Source organism: Cebus imitator, unplaced genomic scaffold, assembly GCF_001604975.1.
Source record: "Cebus imitator isolate Cc_AM_T3 unplaced genomic scaffold, Cebus_imitator-1.0 Scaffold109, whole genome shotgun sequence".
In the NCBI taxonomy this organism is placed as follows: domain Eukaryota; kingdom Metazoa; phylum Chordata; class Mammalia; order Primates; family Cebidae; genus Cebus; species Cebus imitator.
The window spans coordinates 2,395,855-2,415,363 of NW_016107424.1; the positions used below are offsets into that span (position 1 = coordinate 2,395,855).

Here is a 19,509-nt window from a genome sequence, read left to right on the forward strand (position 1 = left end):
TACATCCCACTGCAAATCATCTTTCATTTTTCATTCTGTTGACCTGGATATTATTATTTCTTTTCAGAAACAGGAAAAAAAACGAACATCTGTGTCTCCTTCCAATCTGCTGCACATCTGCGCATTTTGTAGCGGGTCTTCAAAGTTCAGTTAGCAACCCACGGACGCCATTCATCTTCTTGTTAAAATGTCTACTGCTGTATCCAATGCTCATGCCCTTGAGGGTTTTCTTTTTTTTTTCCATTATTGTATATAAAGAACATTGTGACTTTTAATATTAGCATTTTTGCTTTCAACAGCAATTAGCAATCTCTTGGTTTGCTGTTTGGTAAAGCATCGGTTAATGAGGTCATCTAGTTTAAAATCCCAGCTACTTGAAAATAACAGGGAGGAGGTCAAATCTATCATTTCATGTTATATTCTCTGCTCTCTTTTCAGTTCTCTAAAGAAAAGATATCTTTGTTATCCACAATAAGTCATTACGACCCGTTACTGGCCCTCTGTATTACTACCACCTCAAGATACAGTTAGGTTCTCTCTTGCTGAAGTACTGAAATAGGATAATTCATCTAATAAACAAACAAACAAAAAAAAAACAACTTTGAGCATCTGAGGATGAGGAATTGGTTTCGCGTTGGTTGTGTTGTCTTTCCTTCGACAGTTCTGAGTTCATGTCTAGCGAGGGGTTGTCTCTATGGTGGAAGGGGTTCCCGGGGTGGTTGACCTCGGAGTGGCTGCTGGTGGTGTGTCCATTGGGCTCCCAGCCCCGCTGTTGGGCGTGACGGAGGAGCTGACTGCAGGTGTGTCTCCCTGCTGCTGGGCCTGCAGGGTCTGTCCACAGATGTGGTGGTGCTTCTCCCAGTCTTTGTGCTGGCAAAATGAGCCACAGTATCGGGCTGTGTTACAGCCACTGCAGGTTTCACTCGCTTTACGGCCACAATTCCAGCAACTCTAAAGGAGATGGCAGAAGGCAGCAAGATCCCAAATTAATACATGGTTAAGGCAATAGTGTGACAAATATGTTAGGCATCACTGTAGCCTTATTTGTAAGAACTATAGAGTCAGGATGAAAAATGCAGGTGTTCACATATGGATATACACACTAAACACAGAAGATGCATGTTTTGGTGGGATGATTGTCCAAACTGTTCTGCCAACAACTACTATGGCATTTAACAAAGTAGCTGAAGACCTTTTAAGTTCTTACTGTAACATCCTTTCTTTTTAGGTTTGGTTATCTTTATACATAAATTCTCCATTCATTCATACGGACTGGCAATTACTATCTCCAAATTTTTTCCCAATATGTGTACCACAATAGTCAGACACACAGATATATCTGAGCAGAAGCTTCTTCCTTTTACATACCAGAACCCTACCTCTATTGGATTCAAAGAAATGCAGTAGATAAAGGATTCTATTCCCTGCTCCTTCACAGACTAGGCAGGGTGAAGCAAAGTCCTTTAACCTCTGTCTGTTTTTAGTTCTTCCCACTGCAGCTATTCAGTAAACCTTACAACCACATGCTAGGACTGTGTTAAAATAACCCCGTTTACCTCAGCTCCCTGAAGGACAGGATCCTTGTTTTTTTTTTTTTTTTTTTTTTCTCTCTCTCTGTATCTGAAGCACCCAGAATGGTGCCTGATAGGTAGTAAGTGCTCAATAGAGATTTGTGAAATGGATGCATTAGACTATGCCTAATTTGGCTTTTGAGAAATGAGAAATGCTAAAACTAGCCAAATAACAATTCTATTTGCACCGAGTTCCTTCCAGTCAATGGACCTGCTCTGCTGCTCCTTTGTGCCTCAGCAACTCTGGGAAGTCAGAAAAGCAGAGAGAACTGGGGCTCATCTGGGAGTGATGAGAACAAAACTCAGACCCTAGAAAGTTCACTGCCAGTTGTGGGCAGTGTTTTGCAAGACATGAGAAAATTAGGAATGAGGTTGCCGCTAGGACTTAAACTTTAAGATAAATGCATTGTGAATTAGAGCACCAACATACTAGAGACAGAAGAGCACCTGTTGTAGATAGGGCCTAGGCAGGGAAGGAGGAATGAGGAGGAAACTAACCTTCAGGAGTCCTCCTATGAGTGCGGTGGGAGGGGGACTTCAGAAAGCTGACCTTAAATGTTTAAATGTTCCTAGATTCTTTGGCAAGACCTACCCCATTATGCAAAGCTATAGTAAGTGATCTTAGCTTTATGTTATTCAACTTTTTATTCTTTATCTTCATTGGTTTTGATTACGTCCTTGAAAAACAAACTTCTGACTACAATCTGGTAAACCCAAACAGGTGATGCTATGTGCTTGTGTGGTAAGAAAGATGTTTAAAGCCCTGACATAGGGTAGATATTGCAGGTCTCCCTATGGTGTTCAGGTCTCCCTACTGTGTTCTCTACATTTGCTTTTCTTCCAGTATACTGGTTATGTGGCTTAAGGTAAACTCATGAGCTGCTAGCAATACTATACTCCCAGGAAAGGTCAGCCCATCACCCTAATGTATATAGCTACCACTATGCAAAACGTGCAAGGGAATTTATAGCAGCCATCCTAACTTGCTAACAAATAAATGGGCTCCCAGAGGCTTTCATGTGCTAGAAGCCTTTAAATTCAAGAACTCCAATTTAAAACTTTTAGAAAGAGCCCAGCTCCATTTTCTTATTTCTTTAACCATCTGACATTACTAAATTGAGCAGAAAAGCTCAAACAAAAAACAGAAATAAAAAAGAAAAGAAATTACAACTCAACAAGGAAAAACAAAACAAAAATTTAAAATCTCAAACTCTGGCCAATGAGAGGTGTTTGAAGTAAATATGAGGAAATCTAGAAACTTGGTTGATACTGTCAATGTCATAAGTAAAAATAAAATTTAAATGAATACTCAGTACTAAAACAAAAAAATTTTTCCTACTTCAATTAATTTAAGAAAATATCTCAATAGATGTGAACCTCTGATCAGAAGGTTCATTACCATAACTAGAAGCTCTCTCTCTGAAAATTAATTCAACTGTATTGCATGTACAATGGTTCCACAAAGACATGAGCAAAGGTAGGCCCACCCTTCAAAGCTGCGAGGTATGAAGTGCTCAGAGTGAAGTTTACTTCCTTGAGGTTTAGGCTTTTAGAGTAATGCCAGCTGGATCCTGGAACAAACTCAGCAAATAAGCGATATTCCTAAATTACACCAGAATATCCCAATTAGAGAACAGAGACTCACATCCAAAACAATATTTTAAGGAAATTAAACATCTAATCTGAGTCAAGTGGCTTCTTTAGGAAATACCCTGGTGTGAGTCCTATCTGTTTTTTGGCAGAGGCATGTTTTGGCAGACACAGGGTGGTAACTGTCCAATACTCAATGGCTCCTTCAGATTGAAATCAGATGTATGCAACATTCTCAATTTAAACTGATTAAACACACAGACTAAACCAGGTAATTACAGATGCATGTGCTGGGAAGTGGAAAGGGAGACAGAATGGGGGTTTCTTTATTTTTTAAAGTGTTTTCAAAGATGGGAACAATTTTACAAATAAAAAAGTGGAATTGTGCCAAATACAGAAACAGATGTTTTGGATCGTGAAGCTGCTGGGAATTGAGTCTTCTTGCCTAGTATTGTCTGGTTCTGATCCAGGAGTTAAGGAGTCTGGCTAGTTTTACCTCTAGTTTCATTCTGAAGTTGTTTGATTCTATTCATTTACCACCCACCACTGGGACAGACACACACACACACACACACACACACACACACACACACATCTTCAGCTGTAGGAAGTTACAAAAAGAGCAATTTAAATGATCTGGTAAAAAAAGAAAATCTGTAAATTTTTATTTCTCTTGACCCTGCACTGCAATGAATGTGTAGGGAGCTTTAGCAAAGTGTTCAGCTAACAAAAGCTCCAAAGTGCATATTCATTTTTAAAAGCTTATTAGAAAACAGAAAGAGCAATTTCTATAAATATATTTCTCTTGGATGGCTCCAGTGAATTTCTTGTTGACTAGTCCATACCTGCAAGACTGATGCCTGATCAGTGACACTCAGCCCCAGAATAGTCACAATTCTGGAAACAGTGGAAGGTGCAGAATCTTGTGAGTAGCCCATTTGGATCACTCTAAGCTTTCTATTGTTCACAAAGGTGGAAACTGCAAATTGTGTCTAACATCCACGTGTCTATCCACAAGGGCTGGGATAAAGGCAGTCAATGGCTTAATTCGATTTTACATTTTCAATTTGTGCATTTTATATTCAAGGTATTTCATTTGTTTATTCTACTTTTAAATGACTGAGCTTCCCTTTCAGGCCTCTTAGGAGTGTTGTGACTGCAATTACCACCATAGTGTAGAAACTTCACAGATACCCATTTCATAGCTTATTTCATTCCCAAAGCTCATGGCACTTTATAGTCTTCCCTTATTTGTGATAATGTTTTTCCCTTTTTGGCATAAAAAATATTTCCCTCTCTATCTGAAAAATAAGAATAAGTCAATTGACCAAAGTTCGGTTGTAACTCAGATGAAGAATTTATGGCTGCACACAAATCTCCTCTTTGCTAACTATACTAAAGGCTATATACAGAATCGATGGGTTGAAGCTTTTGAATGCCAACACCGCATATTGAAGATGTCTGACACTTTGTTTCAAATCAGCAATTCTCTTTCTCCCTAAGAAAACTATTTCCTTCATCAGAGAATGATCTTTCTGTTGTACAGGCATATATCCTTTCTGGTTCTTACTGCAGAAAAATATTTTTCTGAAAGACAAAATATCTTTTGTTTTGTCTCTTAATTGCTTTAAGTCTCTCCAGGTCTTACATATCTATAATTCTCCAGAAAAACTTGCAATGCATTGATGTGTAATTAAGTATAATAGAATGATTGTAATTGAAACTCCCCAAATGTTAAGAATCCTACAGAAGGCAAGACACTGACTTAAATTCACATTAAGATCACACCGTCATCAACTTGTATTGCACTTGATAATTTAAAATAATTTTCACACATATTTTGCAGTTCAGAAACTGGGGCCCTCAAAATAAATAATTTTTTAACAGCAAAATGCTTGCCCCAAGTCACAAAAATATAAAATTACATAGCCAAAGTTTGATTCACCCAGATGTTTGGATTGCAAATTAAAAATACCCTTTCCAAAATGCCACACTTTGTCAATTTCAGATCTTTCTTAGATCTCATTGTGGCAGGAACAGGTTAGCCGGCACTTAACTCCCAAAAGTGGACAGAAATTGAATCCTAAAGTTAGAGGCAGCAAAGACAAGGTGTCAAAGTATGTAATGAAAATGGCACAGGTTTCAAAGCCAGACCAACTTCATTTCATTTCCAACTTCATCTCTTAGTGGCTTTAGATCCACAAGCCAGTTACTTAGCTTCCTGGAGCAACAGAACATGTAAAGCAGGAATCATAACTGCAGGATTATTCAGGATTATGCCAGTGCTAAACACAGTGCGTGATGTTCAGTAGGTCCTGAATAAATGGCAGGTATTAACATCACTCCCTCTCTTTGGTACTGACTTCAAGAAAAAGAGCAATCCTTACTCCAGATCCAATACCTTACAACCTTTAGAATTAGAAAGCTCATGGTCTCACTCATATTAAGTGCTATCACCCACGGGCACTGACACAGGAAAAAACATTAACTTACTCTCCTTTATACTTTATTAGTGACTAACAATTTCTTCTCCATCTTCATTTGCTGTTCTCAAAATTTGTGAAGATTTACCATTGCTATTTCTCTGTTCTTCCTTATTAAATGCGTTTTGTTGAAATTTCCACTAATTTTGGTTTCCTAGATACTACTAAAAAATTCTCTTTCATATACAATAACTTTTTCTGTTGTTTCTTCTTTTCCCTGTAACTAGTTGATGCTGAGGGAGGGAGGCATGCTGGCATAAAGAAAAGGAATATCCTTTTCTTCTCATGCTGCCCTTGTGAGATCTTGTGTTTTCAACGATCAGCTGTAAGCAAATGACTCTCAAGCCTGTTTCTCCCTGTTATCTTTTTCCGGAGCTTTGTGCTCCTTTCAAACTACCTGTTCTGTATGTAGCTCCACCAAGATGCTCCTCTAAGTCGGTATTCCCTAAACCCAACTCTGGTGGGGTCCATTTCAGTATTTGGCAATACTTAGGCCCAAGACTTTGTCACTTCATTGAAAACCCCTCTTTCTTTAGCCATTGGAACCATTCAGTGCCAAAACCCACAGACTTTACTTCTGTGGTCTCTCTCCTTTCCTTTCCAATCACAAAGTCACTACTCTAATTCCCTCGCCCTTTTCCTTTCTTTCTTTCTTTCTTATACAGACACACTGCACACTTGTAAGGTGACTTTTCTTTAATAAAATACTTCTCATCTCATTTGCACCTCTCAACCACCTTGCAAAACAGGTAGATCACATAAACTTTATCCCAAATTTCACAGACGAGAAAACCAAAGCTTCAAGAGGTGAGCAAAAAAAGGTCAATCTCAGCCCAGTGCTCTGTCTACTATACCATGAACATCTACGGAATCAAACAGCTGGCCTTTTAATAGACAGATAGATATAACTGTAACACGGAATCATAGCTCATGCTCTGAGAACTCCAATTTTTTCTGGGAATCAAGTGGTCTGATGAGACTGTGAAGGCTTTGACAGGACCCATACTGTGAGGCCCCTATGTTTTATTCAGGGTCTATACAGTGGCATTTCCAATTTGGCCAAACTTCACAGATTCCGCTGAGGTTGGTATAACTGTGAGCTCTGCACCTATATAAGAATGGCAAATAAAGGCTGCTTTAATATGGCGGGAAAATATACCTTTGTTAGTTTAAAACTCTAAACTATTAGAACAATAAAAGTATTTATCTGTTTCTGTGCTCACTTGCAGTTTCTTGCTTCAATCACCTAAGCCAGTATAAGGTATGGATTTGAAAGAAAGCTGTAAAAGTTTCCTTGAAAAGAGCTGTAATCTGAGAGCATTCACTGGAAAACGCTTTGTCTGTACACAGATAGTAAATGGAAATATAGAAAAAATAAAACAGTTTAAGATGATCAGATTCAGTGAATTTCTGATTTATGCTAATGCTGGCATTATATTCTGGGTTAAACATATAATCCACTGGGAAAAGAGAAAGTACAGTGAGCATCACATTGCTTAGGTATCTGCCACAAGTCCAGTGTCATTCTAACTGATAGTAATAACAAGTATCAGCCTATAAATCCAAGTAAATTTGAGGACTAGGTAGAAATAATCATGAAGTCTAATGAAGAACAGATACAGTAGTACACAATCAGGAAAAAACAAACAAGCAAAATCCTCCCATTCCTGCCATGTAGCTATTTAGAGAGTGGCCTGAAAGCCGGGCTACCTGGGCTAAGGACCAGCTCACACATACTGACCATGAGACACTCAGCAAGTGGCCTAACCCCTCCAAGACGAGCTTTTTTATCCATAAAACAAGGAAAATAATACTATCTACTTTGTCAGAGCCGATGTGAGAAGTAAACAAACTAAAGTATGGAAAGCACTTTATACCATGCCTGGTGCAGAGTTAAACAATCATTGTAGGTCTTCTTATTTCATCTCAGGCAAAACACACTTCATGCAACCTTCAAAAACTCTGCTGACTGGGGGTTCCCATGAGCTTGGGACAGCCTGGTTTACAGGACTGGTCTGTCCCAGAGAGAGCACCCTTGCTTACTCCAAAAAGCATCCCAGTTTGAATACGTTATATGGCCCCCTACAAATAATAGCCATCTGTTATTCATTCCTGCCTCCAAGCTGCCTTTCTGCTGGTCTCCCCAATTAAATGTTCTCAACTCTGCTCCTCCTTCTGAAACATTTCCACTGTCAATCTTTCAGAACTACTGGTTTTTCTAAGCAGAATGAGCATCATTAGCTCCATTTTATACCTGTGAAAATTGAGGGAGAAGAGAAAGGGTAAATTCAGAAATTACAAAGAGAAGAATTCAGAGATATCTGGAGTTTACACAAATAGCTCAGAAGAAACGTATAAATGGCCAAGCTAGGCCTAGAACTCTGGTCTGATTCTGAAGCTCAGATTCCTTCTTAAAGTCACTATGAAGGAAAGAGAGAATAATAAAATGTGTGTATCTAACCACATATATATCGTTATATATTTGGCTTATTAGTTTACACATGACCTAGGTAAGAGATGGGCAGATGTCTACAATAGGAGGTGGCTTCAAATAAAGAAAGGGAAAGGGAGAAAAGAATATTGTTTCAATAGGAATACTTCAGTTTATATTGTGATTTTTAAAAACCTGTGGTAAATATAAGCAGATAATAATGTATTGTGTTATCACTTTCAAAAACACTTAAAAAAATCTTTTAAAACACCTTGTAAGGTAAGTGAATATCATCCCATTCCTTAAGAAGAAATGGAGGCTGACAGGAGTAAAATAAATTTCCCAAGGACCTCTGAGACAGTAACTGAGCTGGGACCATAATTCAGGTCTTCTGGGTCCTCATCTCAGATTCTTTCTGTCACACCTATCTGCCTCTGAGCTCTGCTAGCAAAAGATGATCATTTGATCAGGTAAACATGGCCTTTAAGGGGTGGAACATTCAACTTATCATGGAAGCCAGGACACTTGACAGTAGAAGGGGGTACTCGTAATAATTATATGGGACACTAGGTGTCAATGGACAGTTCCGCCCAAAGTGGGATGGGTGGTTGCCTTGCACTTTAGCTTACAGTGCACTTTACTGTAAATTTTATGCATTAAACTTCCAAGAAATGAGAATTTTCATTTTTCTTAGAAAACAAAACAATTCATATAATACTTAAAGCACAATGCAATATGGACCTTATTGGGTGTCAAATGGTTAATGTTCAAGAAAACTCCTGAACATAAAAACATAGATGAGGATTCTGAGAAGAACTAAACTATCTTCTCTGCACATACAGTCCTGACCTAACAGAGTCCCCACCCTGGGGTCAACAATGGTGAGACCCAGAACAGGGAGCTCTATCATAGTCCAAGGAAACCAGATGTGTTCTGGCTCCATCCTGAGGGAACAAAGGGAGCTTTGTACACTAGAAGTGACTTACAAGTGCCACTGCTGAAGTGGCTTCTGCCAGCCTGCTTCTGTTAAAGGGTGCACATTCCTGAGTGTGAGGAAAGAGCAGGGTGCAGAAAAGTAATACGTTGGGTTTAAAGTTATGTCCTCATTTTGAAGGGGAAAAAGTGTTTTACTAACAAATTCAAGCCAACAACCAGGCAAAAGGTATGGCTGACCAAAACCTGCCTCCTGGCACTTGAACTGTTCTTGTACGTTGTCATCCCTTGGGAATGAAGGACATGAACTTTGGGTTATTTAATGGATTAACCCTTTACTTCTTTAGGTTGATTAATGAATTAACCCTTTGCTTCTTGGTCAAGTCCCTGGACAAACCACTTTTCTAGTATGTGTGTGCAGACTTATGTGCCAGTCCAGAGGATTCTCAGCTTTATTCAAATGAAGTCTTTCTTCTGTTTTTTTTTCTTCTATTCTTGGAAAATTATTTACATTATTTTTGGAGGAAAGAGGCTTAATCCTTCTAGAGATGATTCCTCCCCAAGTATTAAAAGTGGTCTTGCACTTTAAAGAATAAGAAACCAGGCCTAAGTTGCCTGTCTTTACCTGCATCCAAAAATTATCTTAATGATACTTATGAAAAGATCCTTATTTCACTGTTACGAAACAACATAGGGACTGAAAGCCTGCTGTGAGATCCTGTTGAGGCTCTGCCATTTCCTAGCTGTGGAACTTTAGCCAGGTGAGTCTCCTTATCCATAGTATGATTCACGGCTCAAGCCATACGCCAGACACTTCCACTCATCTCCAGATCATGATAAAATCGAAGCTTTTAGAAGTTCAGTGGTTTTCTCACAAATCACAGAATTGTAAGAATTGGAGTCAGGAATTAAATATGACCCTCTGAATTCCAAACCCTTTCCTCTACCATGGTCTGCTTTAAAATTCTTGGGAAAGTGTCACTGAAGACAAAAATAATGCTATGTTAAATATCAGTTCCCCCAAGAGGTAAAAACAAACAAACAAAAACAAAACAAAACAAAAACCCAATTATTACAGAAGATAATTCTTACATAAGTAGTAGATCTGACTGAATAACCTACCATGGATACTGTTTAACAGTTTATTTATAATGCTAAATATTGGTGGCAAGATCATATATTTTTCTGGATAGCTTTTAGGAATAAAGACACAAAGCTTATAAATGCTGACAGAATACAGCATGTAACTGCCTGAATACAAAGACTTAATTGACAATTTCTTCCTACACATTTGTCTTTAGAATTTAGTGACCTAAAAAATACTCTTAATATACCTAACATCCCTAAAATGTTCATGTGAAAGTGATAGTTTTAATGATGACATCAAGTGTGTCTCACGATATTGCATATTTGAATAGAGAAGGACAAATTCTCCTCAAAAGATGCTAATAATGTTTTCAAAATAAAAAACACAAAACAAAGTCCTTCTATCTTAGCCACAAGATACCAATACAACTGAATTTATGTCTACTTTAATTGAACAATGGAAAAGTCAGCAGTTAAAGGGCAGATAAACTTCCCTTTGTCCCTCTTTTCCTGAGAAACTTTTAAATGTTGAAAAATCAATTCCTTTTGTCCCCTTGTTATTCATCTGCTACACATTAAATAGAAACTCTGGGCATTGAGTGATTCCTGCAGAGGCTTTCATCTACAGAAAAGCCTGGTACAAATTAAATACTTACTCTCCCTCACAAATTATAGATATGTATTGTAGTAGACCATCGATTTATCAGTCCATGCCACTGTGAGTTCAGCTTGGTGGCAGCAGCCCATTGTAGTCCTTTATCTAAAGTTACTCTGGGGTTGAGAATTGTGATGCTATATTAATTAATGTGGAGCATTAGTATTCTGCTCTGATTTTATAGGCTGTATTTTTAAAATCATTTTGTTTGATATTGCGTTTTGGTTACTTTGTAGATCTTTGAGCCATGTAGGCTAGCTGTGTGTGTGTGCGTGTGTGTGTGTGAGAATTACTATATTGGAACAATAATATGTGTAATATTACCACTAGCAGCAATATTATGCTATGAAATGACCATCATATGAGTTATCACAAATAATGTAGAAGTACAGACTGTCTCCAAGTTTTCTTAGAAATATTCAGTTGATGCAAACATTGTTTTAGCATTGGACTTTAAGACCAATAGCTAAGGCAGTGTTTTCAATCCCAAGCCTGCCAGATGTCTTTGGAGATCACAGCTTACACAGTATCTATTAAATCTCTTCAATTAGAAGGCAAGCATACACATACTCAAATGCACACATACATAACACACACACACACACACACACACACACACACACACACACGCACACAGACACACACAGCTGAGCTATGATTCTCTAAATAATGCTGGGAAATTATAAGAATTTCACTTTAATTGGTAACCCACTAAACATTCAAAACCTTTTTTGGCAAAGATTCAGTGTTCAATAAAAAGACAAATGTGATAAGCTCTTGGCCAATTCCACGAGTACCTTGACTTTCCCCAAACTGTTCTAACATTTTTTTCCAAATATTTGTCTAAACTGATCACCATAAATAAAGAATGAGCACTCTAATCAATGAAAACTATCTTTTTCATTTGGAGGCCCCCAAGACACCTCACCTCGCTCGAATCCTCCTGCTGATTGATAACTGCCAGCGCATCCTCTGCCGCCTGCCGCTTGGCCTCGGCGACCGTGCGCTCCATCTTGGCCCGCTCCGTCGTGATCATGTCATGGGCTTTCCGCTCCGCCTCAGACACGGCCTTCTGCAGCTCTGTCATCGCCTGGCGCTTCACCTCGTTGACAGCCTCCTCTGTGTGCCAGTCAGGACAAACCAGACAAGAAAACACCTCTCAGTTAGCTCAGGACATTGGATGTGGATTTCTTTTCTTTTAAATCTTTTTTTTTTTCTTTTCGGGTCAGGTATCACTATGTTGTCCAGCCTGGTCTCAAAACCCTGGGCTCAAGTGATCCTCTGCATCACTCTCCCCTAGCAGCTGGAATTATAGGCACCTGATAGCTACCATGCCCACTATCTGATTACTTTTATATAGAATTCTATAGAACAAGCATGACTCTCATCCAAATTATTGGGCAGTTTCAGCAGTCTAAAAACTAGCAGATCTAAGAATTAAAGGACAAGGACATTCGTAAGAAACCTGCATGAATAATTAAGACCCATAATGTTAGTTTTATACAATGCTGTAAGTTAATACTAATACAGGAAGATCCACAGATAAAGCATTCAGAAAAAAACATAGGGCAACAATGGATTTTACACATACACAAATAAGTGCAACCTATGAGTTGCTGGCAAAAACCGCAACACAATAGTGAAAATGTAACTCAGATGGCAATTAAGTTACTATAGACTTTTTAATGAAAACCACTGCTGTAACGGATGATCCAGTTTTACTCTTGAAAAGTCATTTCCTGAGTAATATGAGTATGTGCCTTTATAGATTAAATGATAGAGGTTTTTAAAAATAATCTCCTTTCTACATTTTAAGCTGTTGTCCATTTACTTTACCAAATATACACAGTGGTTTTGCATAACCAACTGTTGCACTAGACAAATATAACTGAATCATACCACAGGCCAAAACAATCAGGCCTGACTACAAATCTGCAAGGTGTCAAGCTCTTTATTTTTGGCTGAGGAAAGGGTGCAAAGATTCAACTAATGTAGAACATAAGATTGACAACTAAAACAAGTAATTTCCATTAAAAAAATTAACTGTTCTAATTAACAGGGGAAAATATCCTCCCCCTGAATTAGTTTATCTAATTTTCATCTTTATTCAAAGCAAAATGACAATGATTAATTGAAAATTTAATAAGCAGTAATTATTAACTTGGCAAACCTAGTACCAATTAACACTCTATTAAAACTAATTATGACATGTTTCATTCAAGTGTTTGCACTTAATTGTTTCACCCACTTAAAAAGCACCTTAATTAAATGTTCTGTTTAATTAAAAACATAGATTCCTAATAAAAATGTTTTACTGTAGATTAAAAATGTAAGAGATGCAAGTACTTCTATGGTTTCTTAAATTCCTATGGTTTATTTCACACATCTATACAGTCTATGACTTGAGAATCATCAGAAGCTCTCTATTGGTAATTAATTGTCATGACTTTTGTAGCCTCTGTCATTTTAGCAGCATTATATCTGAAGTACATTTGTTTACAATTACTGTGTGTTGGGTTTTATAAACTAAAATATAAGTAAAAAATTCATACTAGAAATAGTAACTAAAATATATTAAGCTTTTGTTAGCTGCTTTAAGGTATGCATTTAAAATCTGTGTAGAATCAGAGCACTGCAGAAAGAGCTTACAGCACCTTCTTCACCAGGAGGTGAAAAGATGCCTTTATAACCCTATCATAAATGACCTGGGGCACAAGGGAAGTACTGCCCTTCTAACTATACAGCCAGGGTCTAATTTAGTTTGAATATTCAAGGTGAATTAAAATTCTATCTAAGTGGTAATACAGGACAATAATTTTTGCTTACGATCAAAGCTGTAGCTTGACTAATTGTATATGCAAATCAGGCAATTTATATTTAAATTATGCATTCCTATTCTAATCCCACAGGCATATACAGATCAGCAAAGAGAATTGGTAGGACATTTGCAAGGTGCTTGAATATTTATTACCAACTGCAAACATTCTGATTGTGTAAAAAGAAATATACTGGAGAAAACATTCAGTTACCATTTTAAAACAATCTTTATGTTAGATTTTTTTCCAGTTTCATGAAGGCCCCTTGTAACTTTTGAGCACATTTGTTACTTTTGCTTTAAAAATACTACTTTTAGAGGAGAAGTGATGTGGCCGATTTCTAATCTTTAAAAATGTATGGTTATGTTATAATATTGTATTATTGGGGGCAATGTGAAAGATTTGCATAGGGTCTGCAGATGAAATAATAGTGTTATATCAATTCTGAATGTCTTGATTTTGGTAACTGTACTGAAGTTACATAGAATATTCTTGTTCTTGGGAAACTGAAACTCAAATCATTTAAGGTAAAGAGAAATTATGTCTGCAACTTACTCGCAAATGATTAGAAATATATATACATCTCAGGAAGAGAATGAAAGAGGAAAAGAGAAAATACTAAAGCAAGTATGATAAAATAAGGGAACTAGGTGAAAATTACAGAGGATTTTTTTTGGAATTTTTTTGCAACGTTTCTACATGTTTGAAATCATTTCAAAACAAAATGATGCAAAAAGCTGTATTATGTACTTTCAAGCACAGGGTATACTTTATTACAATTTTCTGTGAAAGTGGATGTATTCATTATGCTACATCAAGTTTTGGGAGTTCTTCCCCTTTTGTATTTTTCAAATGCTTTATTTACCTATCTTTTGCAACAAAAATATGTATAATAATTTCATTGCAAAGCACACTTTGTAGGTTTTCTTCAAAAAAATTTTTTTGCCCATAGCCAATTTTAGAAAGCTAGGATAAAAGCTTTCGAATTATAACAAGCTGAGTGCAGATGTCACATTCTGCCCTTGGTGTTTTCATCATGTTGGATGCCTTGACACTGAACACTAGAAAAGCCATTTAAGAAGCCTATAAAGATAAATATTATAAGTAGTTACTGGAGATTACCAGATGAAACTGTCATCCGTACTTTCAGGATTTAATATACCCCTTAAAATTTAGCATCATCCATAGAAAACTATTCCCAAACTGTTTTTAAGCAGCAGTTTAGAGATAACACTGTGAGAGAATACAAATTTAATGTCATATTTTAGACTGAACACCTATCGTAGATGAAAGACACTGTAATGAATAATCTAAACACTTCCCTGATATGGTTTAATTAGAGAGTGCAAGCACACAACAGAAACAAGTAGTGCTCTTTCTCTACTCTCTTAAGTCCCCAAAACCTAAATTACACCCAGAATTAGGTTTAAACCCCCCCAAAACAGACAGTAAAGAAAAATAATGGTGGATTCAATAGATAACAATATGTCACGTAGGAAAAAATAAACAACTGATTAAGTGGAAAATACATAGTGCAGCTTTGAATCTGCGTCCAATTGCTTACCACTTATGGTAGGACTTCCTTTATACACAGCTATTCAAGTTGACTTTCCAAGAAAGGTGCTATATTCAAGAAAATCTGTTCTCACTTAATAGCACTCAAACAAAGACTTGAGCAGATAATAGCACATAAGAAATCTGGATTACACAAAACCTTACTGGCATTTTTTCTTTATGAACTATCAAGAATTTAATTTAAATATACTTAAGAAGGAAAGTGCAGAGAAAAGACTCACTCCTCTGAACATAAAGTCACCCTTCCACTGTCCAAAATGACAATCATTTGTACCGCTTATTGGAATAAGTTTCACTGACAGCTTAGAAGTGGAGGAGAAAAACGGTCACGAGGAAGATGTATCAAGTCTTTTCAGGTAGGTGGCACTTGGCATATTTTTAACAGCTTGGGAGTACCACATGACTATTACCATAAATCTGGTAAAACTATGCAGTTGAGTAACATATATATTTTAACCTTTAAGCTAAATGGACCTATCTAATTTGCATGTTGGATGTTCAAGATGGCTTTCTGATTCTTAATCTAAGTTACTAAACCTAGAATGCTATCAGAATTTAAAGCTCATTATCACTCTTAAAAAAATAGGTATTTCTTGGAAAATGTATAAAAATACTTGCATAAGATACATGTGTTTAGAGAGTCAGCAAGTTACACAGAACTACAAACACAGCTGAGTGAAAACCCAAAGAAAAATCTTCTGTAGAAATAAAAAAACACAACAAAAAATATGTCCCCTGACTCTTCGATTTGTACTGTTTGTAGAAGTAGCATTTCCCAGTTTCCCAACTCAAAGAGACAAACTACTTTAAGAGTTAGAGTTACAGTAGCTCAAAGCCACAGTATATTTTTCATGTCATCTTTAACTCTTGAAACAGACTTATGTTTCATCTCCTGAGCTGGTTTTCATAAAGCTTTTTGCTTGCTAGGTAGTTCACCAAGATTCTCACAGATTTGGACCTATTTAAGTGCAATAACAAATCTGTGGGTCATGAGGAGCTTTAAATCTACTATTACAAAATATAGAGCAGCATCTCTTAATGGAAAATAGGTAGTGTATATGAAAAGCAAAAATAAATGTTTAGTAACTTTGTTATTTCACTTAAAGAGTAATTTAGCTCTGATTGTTGAATACTAATTAGTATAGAAGAATGATTTTAAAAGTTTATTGTAACCAAGAAATTATCTGAGTACTTTCACAAGTCAACCTGACTTAGTGTGAGTTTTTGTTTTTTTTTTAAGAATGCAAGAGAAAAGGCTGAAGCATGCAATTTAATTTCTAAAACACTGGGTTTTTTTCATCAAAGAAAAAAAAAATGCATGCAAGCTAAGACCTCCTATGCCAAGTTTCAGCCTGAAATCATTATGGCCCTGAAAAAATTGAGTTTTATAATGGAAATATTGCCAGCCTCTCAATTATAGTGAAACTGGCAGATGTTACTAAAATAAAAATGATTTCATCTTGTAATCAGGCCTGGTTTAAGAATATTAATCAGGTGTTTTGTTTTGTTTTGCTTTGTGGTTTTTTTTGTTTTGTTTTGTTTTTGCTGTTGTTGTTGTTAGCAGTAAAGTCCTTTCTTGTCATTCCTCACATCACTGCATTAACAACTGCACACAGCTGCCAGAACACGAAACTCGTGTTTTTAAACAATTCTTACCAGCTTTCTTCCAGATCTCCTCTGGCACGTATCCAGACGCAGGCCTGTGAAGGAATTCCCGATGCGCGTCTATGAAAAGGATGGGAAGGGGGTGGAGAGAGGAGAGTACTGTAAGCACACTTGTGTCATCGCACAGAGTGAAAGTAAGCAATGCCCATTCTCCTTTCTTCTCTACAAAAACATAATTTTAAAAGGCTAAACATTTCACTTCTTGAAAATACACAAAAATAGCAAGACCTGTCATCAGAGCCCAAGGAAAACTGAAGGTCATTGGTCTAAATGCCATGCATGCTCAAAGCCAAAGCGACTTGATTTTATTATACAATATAATGTTTGGGAACACTGTTCTCAGCACTCTCTCACTAAGGAGGCATCTATAGATATATTTTGTTAAGGAAAATAAATTGTATTTGGTAGTTTTCCTTTCAAGAGTCAAATTGGTAGTTAAAAAGTCAAATGTTCAGGTAATATAATTTCCATAGAGCTCTGATTCTGCCACCTTTCAAAGAAGAGCAAGCTCTACTCTGTGGCTAACCAGTTCTCACACTTAATTAATTCTTAAAAATCTCAGTAAGCATTAAAATTTTTCATCCAAATTAGATCATATGGATTTGACATGGGTGGATGCCAGAAAGACTCATTAGAATGGATTCACAGACATTCTGTTGAGCAAAGAGAATTAGCCCATGCTTTCCAGAAAAGGAAATGAAGTTCCACTTTAAATTAAATGCTGTGCTTACTATGCTTGTCAAATTTTAAGTTTGAGAAACTAATAATAACTTTCATATAGGAATGCTAACTCCTAAAACGATACGTTCATGGAAAAAACATGAAACATTCTGTAGTTTTTACATATGCTCAAAAGTAAACAAAGTGTATACAGTCTTCCATAACTAGAATATGCATTGAATATCTTCCATATTGGATTTTCAATGAAAGCCTTCTTATTTAGAAGAGTTCAGTAAGAAAAAAAATCATTTCAACTGTTATAAAACATAATTATTAAGCCCATGATAAATCCTGAGTAAAACTGAAATTTCTCTATGTGTACAGTAAATGTTGAGTAGCAGATATTTTTAAACAATACTTTATCTAACGGTTATGTTGAAGATCAAGAAATTCAGTAAAGTATTCTATATTTTATGGTGCTACACAATGTCAAAAGTAAAGAAAAGAACGATCAGTTAAGCTAAGTGTATGTTGTTACATTTGAATACTTTAAATATATCTGAATGCTTTGAACTCTTGCAGGACACATAGACTATCAACTGGCAAGAACATTAGATTTTCTCAATTATTCTGAATTAGCAAAAACTTCCTATGGCTTGGTGAAGAATATATGGAAACTCTAACATCTTTGCAATTTTTTAATCTAAAATTATTCCAAATTTTTAAAAGTTTATTTTCAAAAGTTTACACTGTAATGTTATGACAACTTAATAAAAGGATGGACTGGAAATTATGCATTCTCCTGCGTGCATTCATTTCTATAAAGTAAATGACAAAAATAAAAATGTTTTTACTGAAATAACTTCCAATCTTAAGGCAAGATAAAACTGGTACATAAATTATCTAAAAGAAATGTGATACAGCTAATTAGCTTTATCAAGATTATCTTCCTTATCACTATAACTATTTCTAGAATAAAGTACAATCAAGTTCATATTTAGTCATGTGACATAGTACAACACAGAGATTTACTTATGACAACATTTAAAGACAATTTTTAAGAAGACAAGACTTTGATTTAAGCATAATTTATTGGATAAGAATAAAAACAGATCTGTGAAGTCTGAAGATAGAAAAAACTTGACTCCAAAGTAGCAATTATTTTTCATTTATTATGTTAAGAGACCTGTAGTTCATAAAAATTATTATTTTTTTGTTTTTTTTGTTTTGTTTTGTTTTGTTTTTTTTTTTTTTTTGAGACAGAGTCTTGCTGTGTTGTCTAGGCTGGAGTGCAGTGGCACAGTCTCAGCTCACTGCAACCTCCGCCTCCTGGGTTAAGTGATTCTCCTGTCTCAGACTCTAGAGTAGCTGGGATTACCAGCACGTGCCACCATGCCCAGCTAATTTTTTGTATTTTTAGTAGAGATGGGGTTTCACCAGTTGGCTAGGCTGGTCTCAAACTTCTGACGTCACGTCACTCAGCCTCCCACCATGCTGGGATTACAGCCCTTCCAAAGTACTGAGATTACAGGTGTGAGCCTCCATGCCCAGCCTATAAACATTATTTTTTGATAAATAGCCAATCATTATGATAAAGAACAGAAAAAGTGATGTTAAGGTATCCAAAGTCCATGCATGAAAGATACTAATTACCAGCCCCAGGCAACATAGGCTGAAGAAAGTTAGTTCTAGCACCCAGTGAAACCAGCTACTGACCATGGAACAAAAGGTATGTTAGTTTGTCCACGTCTCAGATGCCTCATCTCTAATAAAGTGAGGACAATACTACTATTGTTTGAGAGCACTGCTCTGAGTATTGAAGGAGGTACCTCCTATTACATGCATACCGTAAACTCTCATCAGCTGGTGCTTGCTATTATCCTCATTATTATCATCATTGTTATTACTTAGTAGGTGGTCTAGTAAGAACAGCTATATAACTATTTCCTTATAAATAACTAAGGTGTAAAGAGTATTTTAAAGTTTATCTTTTCTCTCAATATTAAAAATCCAAATAGCACAAATTTTGAAGAGAACAAAGCCA

At 36.4% G+C, this 19,509-nt stretch overlaps 1 protein-coding gene across 1 annotated transcript in view; it reads right to left on the reverse strand.

Moving 5' to 3' along the window:
* RUNX1T1 (RUNX1 partner transcriptional co-repressor 1) overlaps positions 1–19,509 on the reverse strand; it is a 141,098-nt gene that overhangs the window by 4,540 nt on the left and 117,049 nt on the right. The window contains 3 exon segments of the mRNA XM_037741862.1: positions 1–951; positions 11,678–11,868; positions 16,797–16,865. The exon segment at positions 1–951 is cut by the window's left edge and continues 4,540 nt beyond it. Coding sequence (XP_037597790.1) covers positions 676–951; positions 11,678–11,868; positions 16,797–16,865 — 536 coding nt within the window. The 3' untranslated portion in view covers positions 1–675.